The sequence below is a fragment of the Ctenocephalides felis genome, unplaced genomic scaffold (assembly GCF_003426905.1).
Source record: "Ctenocephalides felis isolate EL2017-DRISC unplaced genomic scaffold, ASM342690v1 CF-g0.4_SCAFFOLD_01886, whole genome shotgun sequence".
NCBI lineage: Eukaryota > Metazoa > Arthropoda > Insecta > Siphonaptera > Pulicidae > Ctenocephalides > Ctenocephalides felis.
The window spans coordinates 62,223,678-62,248,491 of NW_020538040.1; the positions used below are offsets into that span (position 1 = coordinate 62,223,678).

The 24,814-nt window shown below is 28.1% G+C and overlaps 1 protein-coding gene across 1 annotated transcript in view; it reads left to right on the plus strand.

Annotated features, from left to right (window-relative positions):
* The first annotated feature begins 683 nt into the window (after positions 1-683).
* The window catches only part of LOC113377636 (kinesin-like protein KIF13B), an 88,125-nt gene continuing 63,994 nt past the window's right edge, over positions 684-24,814 (plus strand). The window contains exons 1-15 of the mRNA XM_026618010.1: positions 684-813; positions 1,519-1,673; positions 5,695-5,808; positions 6,734-6,981; positions 11,018-11,351; positions 11,687-11,798; positions 12,081-12,229; positions 12,309-12,555; positions 12,758-13,010; positions 13,159-13,387; positions 13,497-13,640; positions 13,747-13,911; positions 13,985-14,104; positions 14,451-14,676; positions 17,410-17,606. Of these exons, the coding sequence (XP_026473795.1) occupies positions 1,539-1,673; positions 5,695-5,808; positions 6,734-6,981; positions 11,018-11,351; positions 11,687-11,798; positions 12,081-12,229; positions 12,309-12,555; positions 12,758-13,010; positions 13,159-13,387; positions 13,497-13,640; positions 13,747-13,911; positions 13,985-14,104; positions 14,451-14,676; positions 17,410-17,606 (2,673 nt within the window). The 5' untranslated portion in view covers positions 684-813; positions 1,519-1,538. The remainder of the gene's footprint in view (positions 814-1,518; positions 1,674-5,694; positions 5,809-6,733; positions 6,982-11,017; positions 11,352-11,686; positions 11,799-12,080; positions 12,230-12,308; positions 12,556-12,757; positions 13,011-13,158; positions 13,388-13,496; positions 13,641-13,746; positions 13,912-13,984; positions 14,105-14,450; positions 14,677-17,409; positions 17,607-24,814) is intronic.

Genomic DNA, 24,814 nt, shown 5'->3' on the forward strand with positions numbered 1-24,814 from the left:
CCCATCTCATAATCAGTGTAGTTTAGCTGTTATGACTATCAGTATTTGAGATCAGTGACATTTTTTTAAATTTATTTGTAATCTACATTATTTGATACTTTTACACCAACAAAAGTAATTAAATTAAGATTTAATACCTACATAATTTGTTTATCTCATCTGAACATATTTACATTTCTTCATTCGGATGATTGTATTTCTGTGAAATTGTAGTTTGTTGTCGTATGGTGTTATCGTATTTGGTATCGTATTTCTACTAAATTTTGATTACAAGAATCGTCGCAGGATTGTCGAACAGATTACCCGTCACTATGAAAGCGTCTGGAGAATCAATTCGAAAAATTACAAGTTAGATAATTAAATTTCAATGTTTTGTTCGTTGTTTTTTAGAGTCATCAGGTGTTTTTGCTTCAATATCGGTTTACCAAATGATGATCAAATAAATATTTTTTTATACAAATATAAACTGTACCTTGTGTCTGAACATGCCGCAAATATGATTAATTTGTTAGTTTCTAGTATCATCGTTCATTATATGTCATTTCCAGAAGTTAAGTTTTGAAGCTACTATTATTTTTTTAATAATGTTAAACAGAAGTAAGATTTATTTTAAGTTTTTAATGATTTGTTAATTTGACTTTTATTACCAGGAAACAACCAAAGACGTTTGCTTTCGACCACTGTTTTGCTTCTTTGGATCGTCGGCGCCCAACTTTGCGTCACAAGACCATGTATTCGACTGTCTCGGACGCGACATTCTGGACAATGCCTTCCAAGGATACAATGCATGCATTTTCGCCTACGGACAGACGGGTACGATATTTATTCAAAATTTATATTAACCCTTTCCACTCGCGAATTTCAGAATTAACGTATTTTGCCGCCGGCGGCATCCGAGTAGAAAAAGGGTTTTTTTTAAGGTAAGTTTTCGTGACAATTGCTTAAAAAATATTAATTTGTTTTGACAGTGCAAACATACATTTATTATATTGCCAAAATCGAGAACGCTTTTTGGGGTTACGCACAGAAAACTATTGTTTGTCGACTAAAAATGTGTTTTTATCATATATGTACTTATAATAAAATTATAAAGTTTTTTGTATGAATTACCTTACCTGATAATATGGATAAAATTGAAATGAAGTAATAAGAGCAAAAAATTTCGAATTTTGTTCAAACTTATTATATTTTATAAATTCAGCCTATAAATTTATCAAAGTGCTTTATGTTCTGAAGCAGATAAAGATCAAGTTTATGTTAATTATTCTATTGCCATACTTTCCTTAAATCGTATATTTTTATTATAGAAACTGATAATTGATAATATATTATCAATTGCAGTACGATTTTTTAAAATGTGCTTTTACTATTATACCCTTTTATCACGCATATACAATTTTAAATATTAGTAAGTACAGATATTTTTTAAAGACCTGGAATGATTAATTTTATCTCTCAATTGCTATTCGAAATAAGTATTTTGTACTATAATTAATAATTCATACGACTGTTTTTCAGGGTCGGGAAAGTCCTATACAATGATGGGCGGTCAAGATTGCAAAGGAATAATACCTAAGCTTTGCGATACATTGTTTGCAATTATTGCTGCACAACAAACTCCAGAACTATCCTATAAAGTTGAAGTGTCTTATATGGAAATATACAACGAGAAGGTTAGAATGAGTCTTCAATAAATTTAATTTTTATTGTTGATAATCATAATCTAAATAAATTAGGAGAAATTTTAACACTTGTGAATTATTTTATTTACACATTATAATTTATTATATCAGTTTTATTATATATTGTGATTGACGAATAAGTAATAACCACAATTAACGGGTTTCAAATATCTAACATGTATTTGGTATAATATTATGCTGAATTGCTTTGAAATTTTCATACGTGTATTTCATTATGCGAGTGCAACAAGTGAGACAAAGTATCAATACTAGCATGAACTCAGAGTCTGAATCATCTCGCACTTTCTAAATCAAAGCATATATTTTTATTATTTAGACCATATTGGAAACTACTATATTATATATCGATGTGCTAATAGCATTTCATGTTTTAAAGTGCAGTTTCTTTAAATTACATCATAAAGCATATTATACCAGAGCGGAAACATGATAATTCACAAACGTAAAGTTAAATTCGATCATATGCGAGAGTGCTAAATCAACCAAAATGTTCAATATAAATTTAAAATCACAGATGTATTTTTACTATAAATTTTATGTAAGAATATTTTAAATTATCAGTGGCTATTGTTTCTTTCTTTACCGTTTGTATGAAAAAAATACGCCTTTAATAACTTGCTTAGCGAGTGTACACAAACTGTACTTATCTATTAAAAATGACCTATCATTATTAAATTTGTTGAAAAATACGTCATATTCCTTATTAGACTCAGTTTTTGTATATCCTAATTATTTTATGGTAAATTTTGTAATTTTTGCTAGGCAATTTGTTAAACTTCTTCAGTTGAGACTTGTACGCAGCAAGCGCATTAGCAATTTGCTCATACAGAAAGCGCAAAACTCATTTGCTGCTTTTAAACCATAATTAAAATTTTTTAATTAATAAATGTCACGTTCTCGGTGCCTTAAAGCACCTTTTTCTCGAGGTAGTCAATTTAACTTATTTAAAAAAAAATCATTTCGGTTTCGACATCTTGCTTTTCAAGCAATTCCATAATGTCACACGATTCTATCTGTTCGATTTGAAGCCATTCTGAAAAACAGCGATCGCAGCAAAGTCAGCCTATGTCATAGTCCTCGGCGATATCATTTAACAACATTTAGGCAAAATTGTAATAAGATCTATTTCACTTTTTCATTAGTCTATTTGCAAAGGATACTTATTGGAATTCAAATGGGTTGGATACCTATTGAAACCCTTTCGTTACTATGTATGTGAATAAAAAAAATTTAGCCGTCAATATAAGAATTTGATCGTCCTTTTTTAGCGAATAAAGAAAATACAAATAAGGATTCTCTACTATATATAATTAATTCGACTTATCAAGGTTGTCGAATGTCCTGTTTTTAAAGATTCAAAATGAAAACTAGATGTGATATTTGGCTTAAAGCTAGTTACTTAAACTTTCCGATATGAGTAAATAATTGATTTAAGTAATAAGAATTAATGTTTAGCCACTTTTAAAATTGTCACTATAGAATTTGAAGTTTTGCAACGGTCCATTATTCTATATTTTAATAAATATTTATACCTATCCACTTTTAGACTTATAATGTCCGGGGTGTTTTAACTTTTTTATAATGCAATCTCTTTTAGAATCATAAAGTCTTTGAATTTTTGAAATCAGTTCGGTGCAGTTGTTCTTGAGAAAAAGTTGACGATATATATTTACTACAGAAGTAAAAAAATGCTAATGCTTTGAGTTATATGTGTGCCTGGCTTTGTATGTTTATTGAAAGACTTTCCTTCTCACGCAGTCAAATAATATATACTTGTAACAATATATAGCTGAATGTACTTTGTATAGTTTGCTATGAAAAAAAAAATAAAAATAATAATAATCTTATAATACATACGCAAGAGTCACATAAAAAAAATCAATTTAGGAAAATTAATATTAATATAATATTATTATAATGAATTAGTTATATATATATACCATCATCATTATTATTTATTTATCAGAAAATAGAAACTGTTGTATGCTAGTTTTGTTATAAAATGTTTGATTTCTATTGTATGTTATGACATTTATTGCATTATGAATGCTTATTATTGTTATAATTAATTATAATTAAATGAAATAAATACTAAAAGCCATTTGTTGAATATCATCGATATATATCTTTTGGCTGTTCCACTTAATGACGGTCTCGACGAAGCCGAATCATATGGTTAGATAAAGCTTTTTTACAACTGCTTTAGTTTTTTTCACTTGGTGTTACTGCCTGAATCAACATAACTCATCAAAATATATATCAACAGCCAATATATATATATATATATATATATATATATATATATATATATATATTAGGGTGGTCCTTAAAATGGTCATTTTCGAATTTCCTTGCTCCCAGGGGCTCAAATGGTTCCAAATTGATAAAAAACAATTCTCTGAAAGTTTTAGCTCTTAATATTAACGTTTAGATAGAGCGCAATTCAATCAAAGTTTGTATGGAAAGAGCATGAAAAACATTTTGAAAATTTAAAAAAAATGTGTTAGGTATAACTTAGCGACAAATGAATGAGTTTTATTCATTCATTTGTTCGCTAAATTACATCTAAAAAACATTTTTAAAATTTTTGAAAATTTTTCTATGCTATTTCCATACAAAACTTTGATTGAATTGCGCTCTATCTAAACGTTAACATTAAGAGCTAAAACTTTCAGAGAATTGTTTTTTATCTATTTGGAACCATTTGAGCCCCTGGGAGCAAGGAAATTCGAAAATGACCATTTTAAGGACCACCCTATATATATATATATATATATATATGTTTAATTTGAGTTTAATAATCGGGCGTAACATCAATAAAAATAGTATGAGTTTTTTTTTTTTTAAATTTATTTATTTAAAATCCATACGTTTCGGCTAGCATCTTAGCCATCATTCAGTGGTAATCAAGTTAACTATAAAAATTGAAACTAAATAAATTATATGAAAGGAAATTTTGTGGAAAAACAATAATAATAATAATAGTAATAAAACACTTACAATTTTGTATCCTAATATAGCATATGAAACCATTATTAATCCATGGTATGAGTATGTGCACATTGATAAGATATATATTTTTTAACACAAACATCACAAATGGTAAAACACACTAATAATCATGATAACTTAACAAGTTGTCGAAACTATGTATTTACTCTTTGGAGTTTAGGATAGAAATGTCACATTTTTCTCAAAGCAGTTTTTAGCATGTGTTGATATTTTTTGGAAAATTTAAAAGGCGATGGGATTTTGTTATTTTTTAAGGAATTTTGACACGCTATTAAGAAACCACGTGTTCGTTTCGATAAGGGCCGTATTGTCATTGCGTTTATTTATGACAATACGGCCCTTATCGAAACGAACACGTGGTTTCTTAATAGCGTGTCAAAATTCCTTAAAAAATAACAAAATCCCATCGCCTTTTAAATTTTCCAAAAAATATCAACACATGCTAAAAACTGCTTTGAGAAAAATGTGACATTTCTATCCTAAACTCCAAAGAGTAAATACATAGTTTCGACAACTTGTTAAGTTATCATGATTATTAGTGTGTTTTACCATTTGTGATGTTTGTGTTAAAAAATATATATCTTATCAATGTGCACATACTCATACCATGGATTAATAATGGTTTCATATGCTATATTAGGATACAAAATTGTAAGTGTTTTATTACTATTATTATTATTATTGTTTTTCCACAAAATTTCCTTTCATATAATTTATTTAGTTTCAATTTTTATAGTTAACTTCATTACCACTGAATGATGGCTAAGATGCTAGCCGAAACGTATGGATTTTAAATAAATAAATTTAAAAAAAAAAAAAACTCATACTATTTTTATTGATGTTACGCCCGATTATTAAACTCAAATTAAACATATATATCAACATCAAATTCAAGACTATTCAAAAATATATATATATATATATATATATATATATATATATATATATATAAAAGATCAATTACTTGTTATTGTTGTAGGTGCACGATCTACTAGATCCTCAGACGAATAAACAATCATTAAAGGTCAGAGAGCACAATGTGATGGGACCCTATGTTGATGGTCTCTCACAACTAGCTGTCACGTCGTTTGAGGTAAATTTAACAATAATTACAGTATTTATGTGCATCGTAACATTGACGATAAAAATGTAACAATATTAATTTTGATGCTTATATTCCCAGTGAACAATTTTATATTGCCGTTAGGTTGCGGTTATATAAAAATGTTACCTAGTTATATAACGGCAACCTCACCATCCCTAACAAATTCTGTTACCAGGAGATTACTATTTCCTACTCTGTTAAGTAATGTGTTATATTAAGTTGCGGTAACTTACGGCAATGTACCTGATACTACGGAAAGTTAAAAATTAGACCAATCGAATTCTCATTCAAATATAAAATTGTGGAAAAAAATCTAACAAAACGTTGCACATTTATTACATTAGGTAACAATTGTATATAACTTTGTAACTTCCAATATATATTGCGCGTATATTACACTTAGTTAACATTTGTTATAAAGCTTTGTGACATAAAAAGTTACATTACGGCTACAGTAGTGTTTACTGGGTTCTTATAAGCTGATATATTGCGATGCTTAATAGGATATTTTCTCAGTGACGCCTCTAATATAGGTCAACACAACAAACAATCACGAAAGATACGGGCGCTATTTTTCATCTTAACAATTAGATGTAACAGAACCGGATTTTTGTTAAGATTTTTATTTATATGTTTAACACAGCAACGTGTGATCAGGTACAGCTAGTTAGAAATAAATATTTATATGATAAAAAATATAGACTGGAAGCAACAGGTGTTGTTATTACAACTGTTTTCACTATTTGATACTATGAATATTTATAGTATTTTTTCAAAAGATAAAATGTTGTTCAAAAGTGTGGAATCCGGCTGATATTTAAATAGTTATTCGAAAAATAATTCTATTTTTCTTTAAATTCAAAATCGGAATACATGGATTCGAAATGATATTTTATAGCTGATATTTTTTTAGGATATCAATAACTTGATGACAGAAGGCAACAAATCTCGAACAGTAGCCGCTACCAACATGAACAGTGAGTCGTCTCGTTCTCATGCTGTATTTTCTGTGGTTTTGACACAGACGCTTACCGATACTGCGTCTGGGGTCAGCGGCGAAAAGGTATCCAGGATGAGCTTAGTTGATTTAGCTGGCAGTGAACGTGCCGTTAAAACAGGCGCTGTAGGCGACAGATTGAAAGAAGGCAGTAACATTAATAAGTAAGTTGTTAATTATTTTGCTTGTATTCTAACTTGTTAGTTAAACTGCATTATTTGCTATATCCATATTGATATTAAATTTTACTTGATTTCAATATGTAACATGAATATAAATTTTGGTAAATTAAAAAAGAAGTAATAAACATAAATATAAACATTTAAAAAAATCAAGGAGTTAATTTTGTGGCAATATAGACAATATCACAGAGTTGTTATGGCAACGCTAACTTATTCTTCTTTTTAAGTACTAAAAACTGTGAAAATGCTATCTATTTGCTGTGCGATCAGGCGTATTTTACATATAAACAAATCTTGAAAGAATGCTATAATAACTGCATCTTTGTGATGCGCATTTATAACATACGGTTTCATGTGCAAAACGCCTGATAGTATAGCAAATAGTAGAAATTTCACAGTTTTTAGTACCTACGCTATATTATCGTCTATATTCGAGTCCAATCGAATCATTCGAGTTTACTGCATAAATTGAATTCAAGCGACTCATGCAAGCTATACAGCTGCAGTGATATAATAAAACGTTTTTGGGTTTGACAGAGCGCTGAGAGCGAGTTGTGAAATATTAATACTTAATTTTGATTTTAATGACAAATAAGGGTTTAAAAAACCCTATATTATTTAATATATTCAGAGAGTTTGATTATCTTTTATTGTGAATTAATTTGAAAATATATTTTAACCGTAGTATTTTTGATAGTAATTTATGTTTAAAATCTTTAATTTATTGAGTATATTGGTCATTATATCACATTTACTAAATAAATACATCAACAGGGCTTTTTGGCCTTTTTGTCCATATACAAGCTTAATTCAAGTTGGTTTGAATCTTGATTCGAATCAGGTTTTTTTTAATTTGAATGATTTGAATCAAGAAGTTTTTGATATATATGAATATATATATATATATATATATATATATATTTTTTTTTTTTTTTGTATGATTCTGAATTTGATGTTGACATATGTATTAACAAAGTCTAATAATCGGGCATAACATCAATAAAAAACATGAATTTCTTTCAAAAATTTATTTTAAATCCATACGTTTCGGCTATAATCCTAGCCTTCATTCAGTGGAAAAATTAGTTGATCTTAGTGTTAAATTGGAAAATTTTAATAATCCATGGTATTAGGATATGATAATGCACTACACTATGTATTATAAACATTAACTTGAAATTACACAATATTTTCACAAAATACTGATTTGAAAAAATCACAAATGGATAGTGTGTTATTCGTAGACTGGTTGAAGATGTAATGGAGAAAGACATTTTTTAAAAAATATTTTTACCAAGATTCTACACATGTGTGGAACGAATTGTGAATCCTTTGCGCGAACGCTTTTATTGTTTTGTAAGAAATTTGGAAATGTTATCTAAATGGAAGAGAACTTAACACGCTGTGCGACACAAATCTCTTCTATTTAGATAACATTTCCAAATTTCTTACAAAACAATAAAAGCGTGCTTTTCTAACGATATAACGATAATAACAATATATTTCAATATACATATATGTTCATATCGCTGTCTTGGTTCATATTCGATGTCTGGTTAGACATCTTAGGATTTAGAATTATTAAAATTTTCCAATTTAACACTAAGATCAACTAATTTTTCCACTGAATGAAGGCTAGGATTATAGCCGAAACGTATGGATTGAAAATAAATTTTTGAAAGAACTTCATGTTTTTTATTGATGTTATGCCCGATTATTAGACTTTGTATATATATATATATATATATATATATATATATATATATATATATATATATATATATATTGAATGGTAGAGTCTTGGATTTGTGTATATTTTGTAGGGTTTCGAACAAGAATCCAAAAATAATACAAAATAAAAAAACAAGAAAAGTTTTTAATAAACAATTTCTTTATTTAATTATTTGTTTACTGTCAACGTTTCGGAACTAGGTACGTTCCATCTTCAGGACATCTGTCAAGAAACATGATCTTGATGAGATTTTAGCAAACAATATGTTTAGGAAAAGAAAATAGATTTTTCTTAAATAGTAAATTAATTGCAAAAAAACATAATAATGTACAGAAATATGATAATATGAACAAAATGAAAATGATAAAAATGATAAAAATAAATGAGTGGATTATCAGAACAGGATATTAAACATAATAGAAAATTTTTTGAAAGTTATGGAAAATTTTTTTAAGAAAAGGTTAATGACAAAGTTGAATTAATTACCTGTATGTTTGAATATATGTTAGCACTTTTTCACTAAACAAGCTTTTTAACAAAAATTGAATTTGTGAGTTAATTTTCCGCCGAATAATTAGATTTTGTAAATCAAAATTACTAAAAGATTTGTCTTTTTTTATTAAAAATTATTATTTGAAAACACAAATAATATTGTTCTCTAGATGTTGTGCGATTGGCTTTTGAAAATTAACTAAATTGAATTTGGTGTGTCATTTGTAACACGTGTAAACACTTGAACGAGAGCTGTGAGATTGTATGTGTGTGTTTTTTTCATGTTAGGGTGTAAATACTTAAATAATTGAACTTAAAGGGAAGTCGATATTAATTGTTTGTCAAAAAGTGTAAAAAATTTAAATATGAATCATGTAATAGGTTGTGATCTGATCTAATGTTGACACTGTTAGAAACATTCATGAGAATAAGACAACTCTCCGCGAATAATCTCCTAAAGATGCAACTTTCATGATATAAAATCTTTGGAGTGAAATTAAATGAATGGGCGTTTTCTATAGAGTGTTGTACTAGGGTACTTTTGAAATTTTTTTGTTTATGGTGGACCACACTTAGTTCATGTTGTCTCATTCTCTTGTGTACATATTGCGAGGTTTGTCCAATATATTGAAAAGCACAGTCATTACAAGAAACAGAATATACTACATTAGTATTGAAATTGGATGAGGTAGGGGATTTAATGTTTGTAAAGAATTGGTTGAAGGAGTGTAAGGATGAGCCTGATACTAAAATGTTTTCTTCTAACAAAATTTTGGCAAAATAATAATATAAATCTTCAACGTATGGTATGCTGCAGTAAATAAGATTGGTGTTTTTGATGTTGGTACTGGTATTGGGAGAATTAATTTGTGTTTTTAAAAAAGTTCGTCTTTTTTGAATAACTGAATGAATGAGATTTTTTGGGTAACCATTTTCAATTAGAGTTATTTTTACTAGGGATAAATTTTGTGGATGGAAAGTTTGGTGAGACAACAAAATAGCATGGTCTGTAAGGGAAATAATAGTGTTTATCTTATAGTTTCTGGGACAGTATGAGGAATAGTGTAAGTATCTACCCGACCATGTAGTTTTTCTATACCAATTTGTTCGAACAAAGTTATTAGTGTTGTAAACGGATACATCTAAGAAATTAAGCCTGTTGTTATTTTGTAGTTCATGTGTGAAAATTATATTATTGTTACAGTTATTGAAGAGATCTAGTACTGTGTTTATATGATTTTTTTTAATGATAAAAAAAGTGTCATCTACATATCTAATATAAAAGTTAATTTGAAATTTTAAAGTTGAGAAAACGGAAATTTCTAGTGTTTGTAAAACTAAGTCGATAATTCCTGGAGATAAGGGACATCCCATAGCTGCGCCTTTAATTTGAGAATAAAAGTTGTCTTGGCAATGGAAATAGGAGTAATTTAAAATAGTGTTGATAATATGAGTGAAGACTGTTTTCGGAAAGTCAGTAAAGTTACAAATTGTGTGCCAACGTTTTTTTTGCAATTAATTTACTATTTAAGAAAAATCTATTTTCTTTTCCTAAACATATTGTTTGCTAAAATCTCATCAAGATCATGTTTCTTGACAGATGTCCTGAAGATGGAACGTACCTAGTTCCGAAACGTCGACAGTAAACAAATAATTAAATAAAGAAATTGTTTATTAAAAACTTTTCTTGTTTTTTTATTTTGTATTATTTTTGGATTCTTGTTCGAAACCCTACAAAATATATATATATATATATATATATATATATATATATATATAACATTTTTATTACAGATCACTCACTACGCTTGGATTAGTCATATCAAAATTAGCAGATCAATCTTGTGGAAGTAATAGCAAAAACCGGGATAAATTTGTTCCATACCGTGACTCTGTACTCACTTGGTTGCTGAAAGATAATCTAGGTGGTAATAGTAAAACTGTGATGGTAGCTACAATTTCTCCTGCAGCTGATAACTATGAAGAAACTTTGTCAACGTTAAGATATGCTGACAGAGCGAAGAGAATAGTTAATCATGCAGTTGTAAATGAAGATCCTAATGCAAGAATTATAAGGGAACTACGACAAGAAGTAGAAACACTGAAAGAAATGTTGAAACATGCAACAGTAAGGATGTAACATTAAATTTCCTTTTCGTAATTTCTTTGAATTGACTGACTGCTATTAGAAATGTGAATACATATTACTTTGATAGTATTTTTTATGTATAATCACTCAACATTTGAACTTTTGTTCACTATTTACTTGTAACTTGTAAATGAACCTGTTCAACAAAGTTTTGTTGAAATCTTAAATTTCACCTAAATTTTGAAGTACATGATATGATATGTTAAAACCCACTATTTTTTTTATATTGCAATATATATATTTCCATTCAGTGTTTTTAATTTGAAATGAGAAAATCATTATTTACTAAAACATTTATTACTCTCTTGCTAAAGGGTTCACCAGTTGGAGATACTCAACGAGTAGATATACATGAGAAATTAGCAGAAAGTGAAAATCTAATGAAGGAAATGTCACAAACGTGGGAGGAGAAACTAGTCAAAACAGGTAGGAATTGATCATTATTAGAATTTAAATTTATTTAATTTCTTATGTAAGTTGGTTTTAATTACTTTATTTTAGAATTTATGAAGCCACGTTTGAAGGTGATTTAATTTATTAGCTTTGCATTTATTCTCATTATATTTATCTCATTTTATTTAGTTATGGTAAAAAGAGTAATCGTAAATTATACAGAATAAATAATTATAATTAATTTTTATTGAACATTATCTTTTTATAATTAAGTTAAAAGTGAGTTACCTATTAATTTAAAATATTTTTTATTAGAACGAATACAAAATGAAAGACAGCAAGCATTGGAAAAAATGGGTATTAGTGTCCAAGCAAGTGGTATTAAAGTTGAGAAAAATAAATACTATCTGGTAAATTTAAATGCCGATCCATCTCTAAATGAGCTTTTAGTATATTATTTGAAGGTAATGTATACTAACATTATTGCTGTATTTGCTATTTTTATACAGGTATTAATTATGGCATCAATGTCTTATTTGACAGGAAAGAACCTTAGTTGGTAGCCAAGGTTCACCGTCCCAGCCTGACATTCAACTTTCTGGCCTTGGCATTCAACCACAACATTGCATTGTAGTTATTGAAGATGGATGTTTGTTTCTAGAACCATTGGCAAATGCTAGATCATTTGTGAATGGATCTCCAGCTGTTGAGAGAACTGCCTTGCATAATGGTGATAGAATATTATGGGGAAATCATCATTTTTTCAGAGTGAACTGCCCGAAAGCTGTTTGTATGTATTATAGAACTTACATATTTAGTATGTTAAAAATATACTTTATTTCTCACATAATATAGCACAATAATAGGTATTTTTTTAAAATTAATTGATTGATTGCTATATGAAGAAATATTTTATATATTTTTCAATATTTTATGATTTAGTAATATATGTGTGTGTGTGCTGTTGGATAAATGGTTTTTGTTTTTTATAGCATCAGAAGTACAAACACCAGCACAACTTATAGATTATAATTTTGCAAGAGAAGAATTAATGCTGAATGAATTATCAAACGATCCTATTCAAGCTGCAATATCTAGATTAGAAAAACAGCATGAAGACGACAAACAAGTTGCACTTGAAAAACAGAGACAAGAATATGAGAAACATTTTCAACAGTTGAAGAACATGTTGTCACCAACAACACCATATGGACCTTATACATATGATCCTTTTAGGTATTTCAAGTTGAAGGGTTAAGAATTTATTTCAAGTCTTGACTATAAATTATGTTTATTACTAATTTTATTTCTAATAATGATATTGTAACAGATCTGAAGTTTCATTATGATTTTATACAGTTCAATATATATATTTATATATATATATTTACAGGCAAGGAAAAATGACACCAGGTACGCCAACAAGCCAAATGAGAGTTGAGAAATGGGCGAAGGAGCGCGATGAGATGTTCAGAAGAAGTTTAGGACAATTAAAAGACGATATTCTTAAAGCAAATTCATTAGTGCAAGAAGCAAATTTTCTTGCTGAGGAAATGGAAAGAAAAACCAAGTTCAGTGTAACTCTTCAAATACCACCTGCAAATTTAAGCCCCAACCGACGGGTAAGTAATGTTTGTGATATTTATATTAATTTTTACAGATATTCATAGCCAATGAACAATATTTACAAAAAATATTGGTTCAGTAATTACTTTTTACTTTAATTGATAGAGAGGAGCATTTGTTAGTGAACCTGCTATTTTGGTCCGACGGTCAACGGGTAGTCAGGTGTGGAGCATGGAGAAGCTAGAAAATAAACTTATTGACATGAGAGAAATATATGAAGAAAGCAAGGACAAGAATGCCAATTCTATAGTATGTTCATAACTATATTTATATACAAATAAGTCCATATCTTTATAATATAATGTTTATATCTTTATGCTGATTGAAATTGGCTCAAAATAATTATGATTTGTAGGATATCACGCCAATAAATAGACTGGATCCATTTTATGAGTCACAAGAAAATCATAATTTAATTGGAGTTGCTAATATTTTTCTTGAAGTTTTATTTCATAATGTTCGCTTAAATTATTCCACACCTATTATTAGTCAACAAGGCGAAGTAGCCGGTAGACTACAAGTAAGAATTTTATAATTGTTAACTAAATACAGTTTTATGTTTTGTTTATACCTTTGTATTAATTATTGTTTAGGTTGAATTATCCCGAATTGCTGGTACATTTCCACAAGATAGAATATGTGAGGCTGCCTCAGATAGCTCTAATGACAGTCATTATGATGACTATGACTGCTCAGATCTTACCTCATCTCAGGTATGAAATTTAAAGAATGTTAGGAAAGTATTTAACATGAATTTTAATTTTTTTATTTAAATAACGTTGAACATTTACTCAATTGAAGCTCTATATTTATAAAAAAAAATATTTACAAAATTATGTTATATATATGAAGTTAGTCAATTAGTTTAGTCAAAAATATTAGGAAAAACGTTTTATTATGTTTTTATATTGCATTGCAAATTTCAAACTAGAAATATTACATTTTGGGTTTTGTTTTATTTAATTAGATTTATAATTTTTTTTTTGTAAATTGTTTCCTTATCTTTATAGTGTAATCAAATTTACTATGTGTTCATAATTGTTTCTGATCTATTTGCAGGTCACATGCCGCATCAGTATTAAACAAGCAACTGGTTTACCCTTATCTTTGTCAAATTTTGTATTTTGTCAGTATTCATTTTGGGGTTACCCGGATCCTACAGTTGTTCCACCAAAAGTGGAAAATGGATCTAGCAATAATCATGGCCAACATGTTACTTTTAAATTTGATCACACACAAGACTATACCGTTACAATCACTGAAGAGTTCCTAGAGCATTGTGCTGGTAAGTAATAATATTTGTAAGTAAAATATATTGTTTTACAAAAGGTTATTTGTTTATTCATAAGTAAGCAACAATAATAATGATATATTATTTTCGCTTCTAATAATAAATAGCTTTGTAGTAGCATACTAGGTACTACAAAAAATTCTATTACATTTTCGGCCTTAATATATAAAATACTTTCACACATTTTATATGTATGTATGTATATATATATATATATATATCAATATATATAATATATACATATATATATATATATATATATATATATATATATATATATATATATAACTCTCTTTGAAGAATTATCCCTAGTGTGAACGTACTCAATATTTACAAGTTGCAGATTTACATTTGAAGTTTTACTTTAAGTGTTAAGTTTTATTTCTGTTATAAACATCGAGTAATAGTATATGATTGTATAGTGAAAGCACAAAACACACAAGAAAATCCATTGATATGTTCCATATAATGATGAAATACAAAACCTAAGAAAAATGGTAAAAGCATAAAAAATGCTTTACAAGCATTGTTATTTTACTTTTATCAGTTGTTCTTTGCTAAATTTGTCTAAATGTACGTTTTTAATATATAAAAAAGAAATTGAACAGTGCGAAATTCATATCTAAAAAAAAAACTGCTACTTTCAATGTGTCAACTACTTTGTTCTAACACTTATCAATAAGGCGGACTTTGGGGTAAAAAAGCTACCAATTGCAGGTAATTTTTTGCGTATTATTAATAATGATTTTCTATATAATTTACTTTTGTCCTATATTGTTATTCAAAATGGTATTATAACATACAAATATTGGTTTATACTGAAAATCTTGAAATTTTTTCACTTCATTTAAAAGGCTTAAAACAATAAGTTTTTGGCCAGGTATTTTAGTTGTAATTTTCTAGACTAGAAATTAATAAAATTATGTAAATTTCTACAATAATTGCTAATAGATTTATATAAACATAACATGCATCTTTATATAGTATAGATTTATATAATCATAACATATAATCATTTATATAATCTTCTGGGTAATAATTTATTTATCTCATATACTATTTTATTCCTATATAATTATAATATATTCTATATAAACTTCTCATTTATTGCAATTGTATGGTTATATCATATTTTTATTTCTTTGTTTTTGTTAATTCAAATCGTTGATTTTTGTTTCCTGTGTGCTACTTGCCTTGCAACAATCAACTCACGAAGTAAAATTTGGTTTCAATAAATCTTAACGCAAAATTAAATCTGAAATACAATTAATAATGGAGGAAATAAACAATATTAATGATACAATATTTTTAGACCTTATAACTTCTACTCAAAATATTATCTTCAAAAACAGAATATTAATAATTTTACTTTGAGGTTTTTATAAATGCTTATATCAAAAAATAACGATAAAAAAAATTACTTTACCTAAAATTTTGTTTTTTTTGGCGTATATCGTATGTAGTATTTTTACTTTCTTTCTTCTGTTAATTTTTCTGTTTCTTTATTGATAACTAAGTGAAATAAGTGATAAAATTGGCTATTTTAACATTTTTAAATATCTTTTGCAGATTAATTTAATGATCATTAAGAAACCGATTATGTTCAGTTTACTAACTGGATGAAGTACTAAATGATCACAGAATTTAGAATTTCTTCTTAATATTATTAACATATTCTTATGACTACATCATATTGTTTTGAGAATTGGATTTTTGTCTAAAATTATTAGTTTGTATAAAATAATGTAATGTAGGGGATTTCTGTCATATGTAATGTAGAGTTGTTAAAGTTTTAATATACAGTCGGTCAAGTAAGACCGTGGCCGTGTTAATTTATAAAAAGAATTTTTTTATGAAATTTTAATGTTTATATATTCATTGTATACATTACAAGCAAAGATGCAATTTGGTCAATATGTGTCCAGTCATCACCGGAGTCGTCAATTGGCTGGCATCTCCGACGCCTGCTTTTTACTAACTTTTGACTCATTTAATGGATTATTCTAGTCTGACGGCTCGTATTTTAATTTAACGGCTCGATGAGGGCAGTACGTGCTCATATAGAACATTCATAAGTAAAAATGACATTTTCAAAATCTCTATCAATATTTTCATGTGCCCAAGCGGAAAAGAAGCACATGTTTTTCAGTCGTCAGAGGCTACCCCAATGTGCTGCGCCATTTCAGATCATGAATACGAAGAAAGGTTCAGATAGTTTTGTAGATATTTCCAAACATTTTGCCATTACTTTTGCTCGTCCTTGCTGCAGTGTTAAAGCAGGATTCCGCGAAAACACATTCACTGTTCTTTTTTCTTCTTTTTTGTTTAAACCACGTTCTGATAAATCATCGATATTTTTAGCAACTTTATATAGGTGTATCCAATGCTTTACAAATGCCTTCAACTTTCTCATATGTTTAGCAGCAGCTGATTGCGACATTTGGAGACCTTTTGGGTGGATGCAGAAGGGCGCAGCCTCGTAGCGCGACGCGTAACTTAGCACTCATGGCGTTTAACGTAATTTTTTCTCAAAAGATCAACGAAAACTAAACCTTTTTTGACAAAGCATCAAGGACAAAGCTTCACTTCATCAGCTCATGAAAGAATTAGTCCGAAATCTTTCATTAACTGTCGTTAAAGCCGGCCACGCTCTTACTTGACTGACTGTAATGGACTATTGCCTTAATGCATTATAAAGCACGAAAATTTAATATATTACTATTGCAGAAGGTGCACTATCGATAGAAGTTTGGGGCCACAGATCGGCGGGATTTTCTCGTTCCATTGGTGGTTGGGAAGTCGAACAACAGCAGCTAGCTCAGGCCCGTTCTCTCGTTGATCGCTGGTCAGAACTAACACGAAAAATTGAACTTTGGGTCGAAATCCAAGAACTTAATGACAATGGACATTATGCTCCTGTTGAGGTAAGTCACCTACAGTTTGTCGTGGTATTTATATTTTAAAACTAGTATGTTATTTATTTATAATGTCAAAAAGTTCGTCGTTCTAGCTGAATTAGGCGTTTTAATTTACATTTGAAGATTTATTGTATACACTAATGAGTTTTTAACTTTTTTATCAACGTGTTGTTGAAATATTTAAAACACTTTTCTTGAAATATTAATTTTTATTTATGTTTCTTACATATCTTTTATAATTATTTAAAATAATATTTATATTAAATTTAGTATTAGTACTTGTCACAAAAAAGTGGGATAATCATTCTTCAGATTTTATATAAAATTTTAAGTTAAACTTATAACATAAATCTTTTCGTTATCTATCTACACTAGTATAGCTCAAATAATAATAATATTATAATATACTAATTTCATTAATATTGAAAGTTAGGATGCGTGTGCATCCTGTTCATATATCCTAATTGTTATTCTACTTGACAATTGGGCTACAGTTATTGAAACTTATCCATATGGTCAATCTTATAAAGTTATAAAAATCTATAAATCAATATATATTTTATAAATCATTACTAGTTAATAATTATATTATCTACAAATTTTTTCTAATGCTTTTTTAAATTTTTTGTTTGTTTTTTATTTGAGGCGTCTTCTATATACCTGAGCATTGCTACCAGCATCGTCATCGCTTCTCATGTTTTTTCCTTGAAAAAGTCTTCTCTTTACAGCCTTGGGTTTGTCTGTAGGATCTTTGTTCAAGATTTCAGTTTTCATGGTCGTAGTCGTACTGTTTTCGGAAGTTGATATATCATCGTTTACGGTCACGTTGTTTACATCATGTGTTATTTTGGTCATTCCTTCCGGTGGCGTAAGGAATCTCCGACTACGTTCTTCTCTTCCGTCTGGCTCTGGATTGTCCGCTTCTTCAGTTTCGCCTGTTCCTTCTTTAACTTCGTCTCCTTCAACAGTATCCTCGTCACCTTTTGGTTTGTCACTGCTTTCACTGTCACTGCCATCAGGTGTTTCATCACCGCCTGTGTAAATTTTCGAACGAAAAGAAGAACCATCATTTTAAGTATATTATTTATCATTAAATGACAATTTCAAATTTCTCATTTTCTTAGCAATATTTTAATATCGTTTTCTTTGATTGATACTAACCTTTTTTTGCTTTATTTTCGTCTGTCATAGATGTACCATACATAAGATCTTCTTCTCTATATTTACGCCGTGCCCCTTCTGTTGAAATGCAGTTTTCTGATTAAATAACTTTATTTTATGTACCAAAGATAAAATGAATTGAAAACTTACTACATACTGGACAGCAAAAAGGGTAGGGATCGTAGGGATTTGGTAATTCAAACTCTTCACAGTCAACAGCTGGGCATCTGAATATAATAAAAACTAGTATTTGCATAATATGAAATTGAATTGTTGGAGAAAATAGACCAAAAACTTTTTTTTGCTCTATGTTTACGTTTGATGGATATTTGTTGTAAAATAATATAAATTTCACAAATATGTCATATATAATATATAGAAACGAACCCTTTAACTGAGAATAATATATGTCCATATTCATCTTCATTACGAAGGCACATCAAACAAATACCAGTCATATCTTTAGCGTTTTCGCCATCTTGAAAATCCATACTTCGGCACTCATTTAACTCACGACTGCCTTTAGCACCTTTCGGTTTCGGTCGGGACCCTTCAACTAAAATTAAATCATATAATTGTATATGACTCTATGTTGAGATCTTTCCACAGCTTAATTATATTACCAAATAGGTGCTAGGAAGTGTAATAATATATATCTTTCTAATTTAATTGTTTATTTATCTTTCTTATTTAATTTAATTATATATATATATATATATTTATATATATATATATATATATATATATATATATATATATATATATATATATATATATCATAGAGTTAAACACTACATTTCTCTCTACATTATACAAAAATATGTAAAATATCTAATGTAAAGTTTGATTATGATATAAATAAGTGTCGAAACGTATAGTATATTAGACACTTTTAACGATCGCTGATATGCTGATGTATATAGTCTTTGGAATTTTTTTCACGTAGATTTCATTGCAACTTAACAATTTGTTTTTCATCGCATTTATACTTACAGTTATCATAATGTTGCGCAAATGATGATCGAAATTCTCCTTCACCTGTCAATATAACATGAAATAATATTTATTATATTATTTGCAATAACACATGGTTATATATAATAGTTTATTGAACCGAGCGTAAAGCAATTTATTCATATATAGTGTGAAAGTCACTGTAATCAAATAAGACAGTTTCAATTTGAAACATATTTTTTATTTACATTTTTAGTATGTGCGTATTGTTTGATGTGTTTAGTTCATATATAGCTGACGTCGCTGTCTTGTTTTTCAAAATACTTTCGATAGGAATTAAAAATTATTGCGTGCCATTTTCTTAACATCAGTGTTTTTCTGTTAGTGTTAATTTGTAATTAGACATGCAAAACTTAATATGTATTAATAGAAATGATAATATTCATTTCGTGTTAATATCATGATACCAAATTGGTATCTTTAATATCAAAAATTTAAATTAATGTCAACATCGAAAGAAAATGGCTTGGAATATATATATATATATATATATATATTCAATAGATAAGTCCTGGATTTTTTCAATATATTGATTGTTTCTTTTCCGAACAGTAAATCCAATAATAAAAAACAATTTGTTTTTTGAAGATGTTTAATACGACGTTTCGGAACTAATATATATATATATATATATATATATATATATATATATATATATATTAGGGTGGTCCTTAAAATAGTCATTCTCGAATTTCCTTGCTCCCAGGAGCTCAAATGGTTCCAAATTGATAAAAAATAATTCTCTGAAAGTTTTAGCTCTTAATATTAACGTTTAGATAGAACGCAATCCAATCAAACTTCGTATGGAAAGAGCATGGAAAAAATTTTGAAAATTAAAAAAACATGTTTTAGCTATAACTTAGCGACAAATGAATGAGTTTTATTCATTCATTTGTTTGCTAAATTATTTCTAAAAAACATTTTTTAAATTTTTGTAATTTTTTAATAAGTTAATAAGTTTTAATAAGTTCCGAGGCTTATCTATCCGAGGTTAAGCCTCGGAACTGTAGTACAGAAGTCGTGGCAGAAATTACCTAACGTTATTCACATTTTTTTTTTCAAATAAAATTATCATTTGTCTTTCTACATCATACAAAAAATTATAAAAAATACATGGTGTTGGCAAGTTAGTCGTATAAATGTTAGTGCTAATTTCTAGTGTTGTGTACACTCTCTAGATGTAACCTACCAGCGTTAATATCCACTGATGATGTATCGCCCCACAAGAACTTACTCATATATCTCAACATCAAAATCAACAACTAAATATATATATATATATATATATATATATGTATATGTATATATACAAGCCTTCGATTTTACCGTTTGTATGTGAATGCCCCAGAACTGGCGGGATAATGGGGTCCTGCAGAAAACGTGTTACTTGTGGTTGTGTCCAGCCATTTCTGACTTCATTCGCCATACGAAATTCAGGTCCAAAGATGACTTTTGAGGCGTACGGAAACTGTATCTTCTCATCTGACACATGCAGTTGGGTTAGATAAAATACCGATAATTATTTAATGAAATATGTGGATGATGATGAACTAAGCGGTTAATGGTTGAGTTTCTTTTCGATCTATAAGATTTAAAATCATAATTTTTAATTGTATTACAAATTTTGATTGAACTTTAGTGATAGTTGTCTTACTTTTGGATATGTTATGTTTTTATGGTATCATGTTTTCTTTAAATTTAAATGTTCAAAATTTTGATTTTGCGACGCAAGCTGTGTATTGATTTTGCAGTATACTTTTGTACCCCTTTGTTGCACGACATATTTTCGTTTTGGACACATCTATTTTTTTTTAATTATTTATAGTGATACAAATAATAATGTTACTCGATGATAAAGCTAGCTTTGCTATTTATTTGATTGACAGTGTTGGTTGTTTTTTCTATAAAACATACTTTGTCGAGCATTAGGAATGTTTATGAAGGATCAGAAGCGATATTAGATTGCTCAAAGCGATATTATAATTAGTATTTAGTCGTTGATTCAGTTAAATTAAATTGATCATGGATAATGATTAAAAATGATTTTATATGAGATCGGAATAATATTGTATAATTTCAAGTTATACATTTAAAGATTATGCAAGCATAAAGATTAGAGCTTGGAAATTATATCAAAACGAGGATGTCAAAAGAAGAAGCTAAAACTTACCCATTAATGACCGTTGTACTGTAAATAATTTAAACACAACTTTCATTAATATTTGATATTTTCAATGTTGTTATTTTCAGCATAAAGGTTGATATTAACATTATAAGTGATTGTATGTTGATCTCTATATACTATTCTATTAAATACTATTTGTCTCTGATACTACTAATTATCATGTATGAAAGAAAGAGGACTAGTATTTTGTTTTTTATTTTATTTTATACTAAAGTAATAGCAATCATTTGGTTATCTAAATTAAAGCAAAACGATCTGCACTGTCGTTTAACCTACATTATTAGTTTCATTTTGATCCAAGCAAACAATGCATTATAAACAATTTTATGATCTCTTTTCATGATATCTTTTTCCTTATGTTTTAAGTACAGTGATTCCTGTTTTTATACAGATTTTGCGCGATTTTGCGCAAACGACATATGGTTTGTATGCAGGATTTTATCTACGATTCAAATGTTTAAAATGACATTTGTTACAATATTTTATAGGTCCAATATAATTATTTCATCCAAAAGAATGTTATTTCATAAACTATTGATATATTATTATGATATATTGATATTGATATATATCCACAGCATGTTTTTTATTTAATATATCGTACAAAGTTGTTTATTATATGGAAGAATTTATAAAATTTTTGACTATTTTTAGTACGATTTCTTTTAGGCCGTCCCAAAAACAGGATCTACTGTAGATCTACTGTAGTCAAAATATTCAAAATATAGCTACGTTTAGCACTGATTTAATAGGTTAGTGCGTTATGCTATTAGTTTGCATATCATCTATGTTTTACACGATTTATGTGACAGATAAATAATAATATGAGCATTAGAATATATTATTAATCTTATTTTTGCTTACCCCTATTTATCGTTTTGAATTCCTCGGTAGTTGCTTTTTCGCTGTCGGGAACTTTTGGATAATTATCGTCCATTTGAATTATTTTCATAGGCTTTTCTACATCATTTGATGCCATATAAGTAAGAGCGGCCGGTTCAGATATTTGTGAGCCTTTTTCGAGGGGTATCACAGATAAAGGAGATTCCGTTGCTTGAAAAATGAAATAAATTAACACACATATTAAATTTATATGTATAATCAATGTAACGTCTACCGCAAATAATTGAAAGCATACAAATATCATAACTTAACTTTTTTTGACTGAAACAGATCATATATTGGACAAGCTTTTATTTCTAAATATATATTACTTTTTTCACATTTTTTGAATTATTATTCCGGTAGTAGTTGATGCACGCATTACTTTTTACTTTTTATTACATTGACCATAAATTGTACAATGTTACTTTATTTTTATTGGCACGATTTCTTATATTAACATGCATGAATACTTGTATATCGCAAATATGCATATGTATAAATCTGAGCATTTATTGATAATGAAAATTTTTAATTTTTATAGACAAAATTATTAGAATTATAATATGTTCAAATACTAAATCTTAATAAAAATCAGCATTAGAACGACTTTGTCTATTGATAAAATCAATGAACATTTTTTATATAACATATAATGTAATCATTTAAAATATTAAATCGATGCTGGCGTAATATTTGTATTTGATTGACTTACATGTTGCGCTGTCTCCGTAGTAAACATTCTCAGATTTGTTGTACTTAACTTTTAGCCCAAATTCATCCACGTTTTGGAAGGCTGCCAAAATATTAAAATTTATTGCATTTTAACACTAATAAATTACACTAGTCATATTCTTTACGGCAAACTATTACAAAATTTTGCATAGTAGTTTATTGTTAGTACTCCTTAATTTTGTAGTTATGTATCTGAACTCCCTTGCTTGTTCGTTAAAAATTATGAAATAGTCCGATATTTGCAAATTTCACAGCACATTACATTAAAATTGTAAACAATGACTTTTAGGCGAAATCAATAATATCTATTATATGGAACTTGGAAAATATGGATTTTATTTAAAAAATTTAGTTTTGTTCAACTGAATATAGGACAGTACTATAGCCAAAACGTATGGATTTATAATATTTTTTTATTGGTGTTTGCCTGGTTATAAAATTATATATATATATATATATATATATATATATATGTTTCAAGGTACTAACCGAACTTAGTAGAATATCGCACGTGATAATTATCATCGTCTTCACGCAAGGCATTGTTCTCCGAGCCTGAGTTATCATGATGACTTCCCGATCGAAATTTACTCCTCCTTGCTAGTCTTATGCGTCTTTTCTCTCTTGATATTGTATCTATATCAGTTTCCAATATTCCAAAGTCGTCGAAGTTATCTCCCAGACTGCCGGAGGATCTTTCGTTAGTAATAGTCGCTTTTTCTATAAATACATCAAACTCTTCGTTTGCGTTTATAACGATTACAAATGCTAAAACTATAAATGAGCAAGTAACAACTGAATTGATCGTCCGGATCATTGTAAGCAAAGATCTAATAAGAACGACGGTTCTGTTGCTTTTGAATTCTCCAAGTTCCTGCTTTCAATTTATACCACTTGGCGACGTTGATATGCGAATACCACATTATTGTTTCGTAGTTTATTTAGTTTTTCCCATGCATGTTATGCCGCGAATGTTTATAAATAAATTATGTTAGTTAATGATTTTGTAGCATTGTTTATATTTCAAGATTTGCTAATTGCCAAGTAATTAATGGTAGTTCAATAATTAATATGCAACTTCTATCGATTCCTAAACAAATAATAACATTGTAAATCATACAATGGAATTTGTATTGTTTTTCTTATGCATGTTTCATTTCTGTTTTTGGTCATAATCAACATATTAATAAAATATTAGGTTTAAGCTTTTGTAAAATTCACGATCGTACTAAGAAAA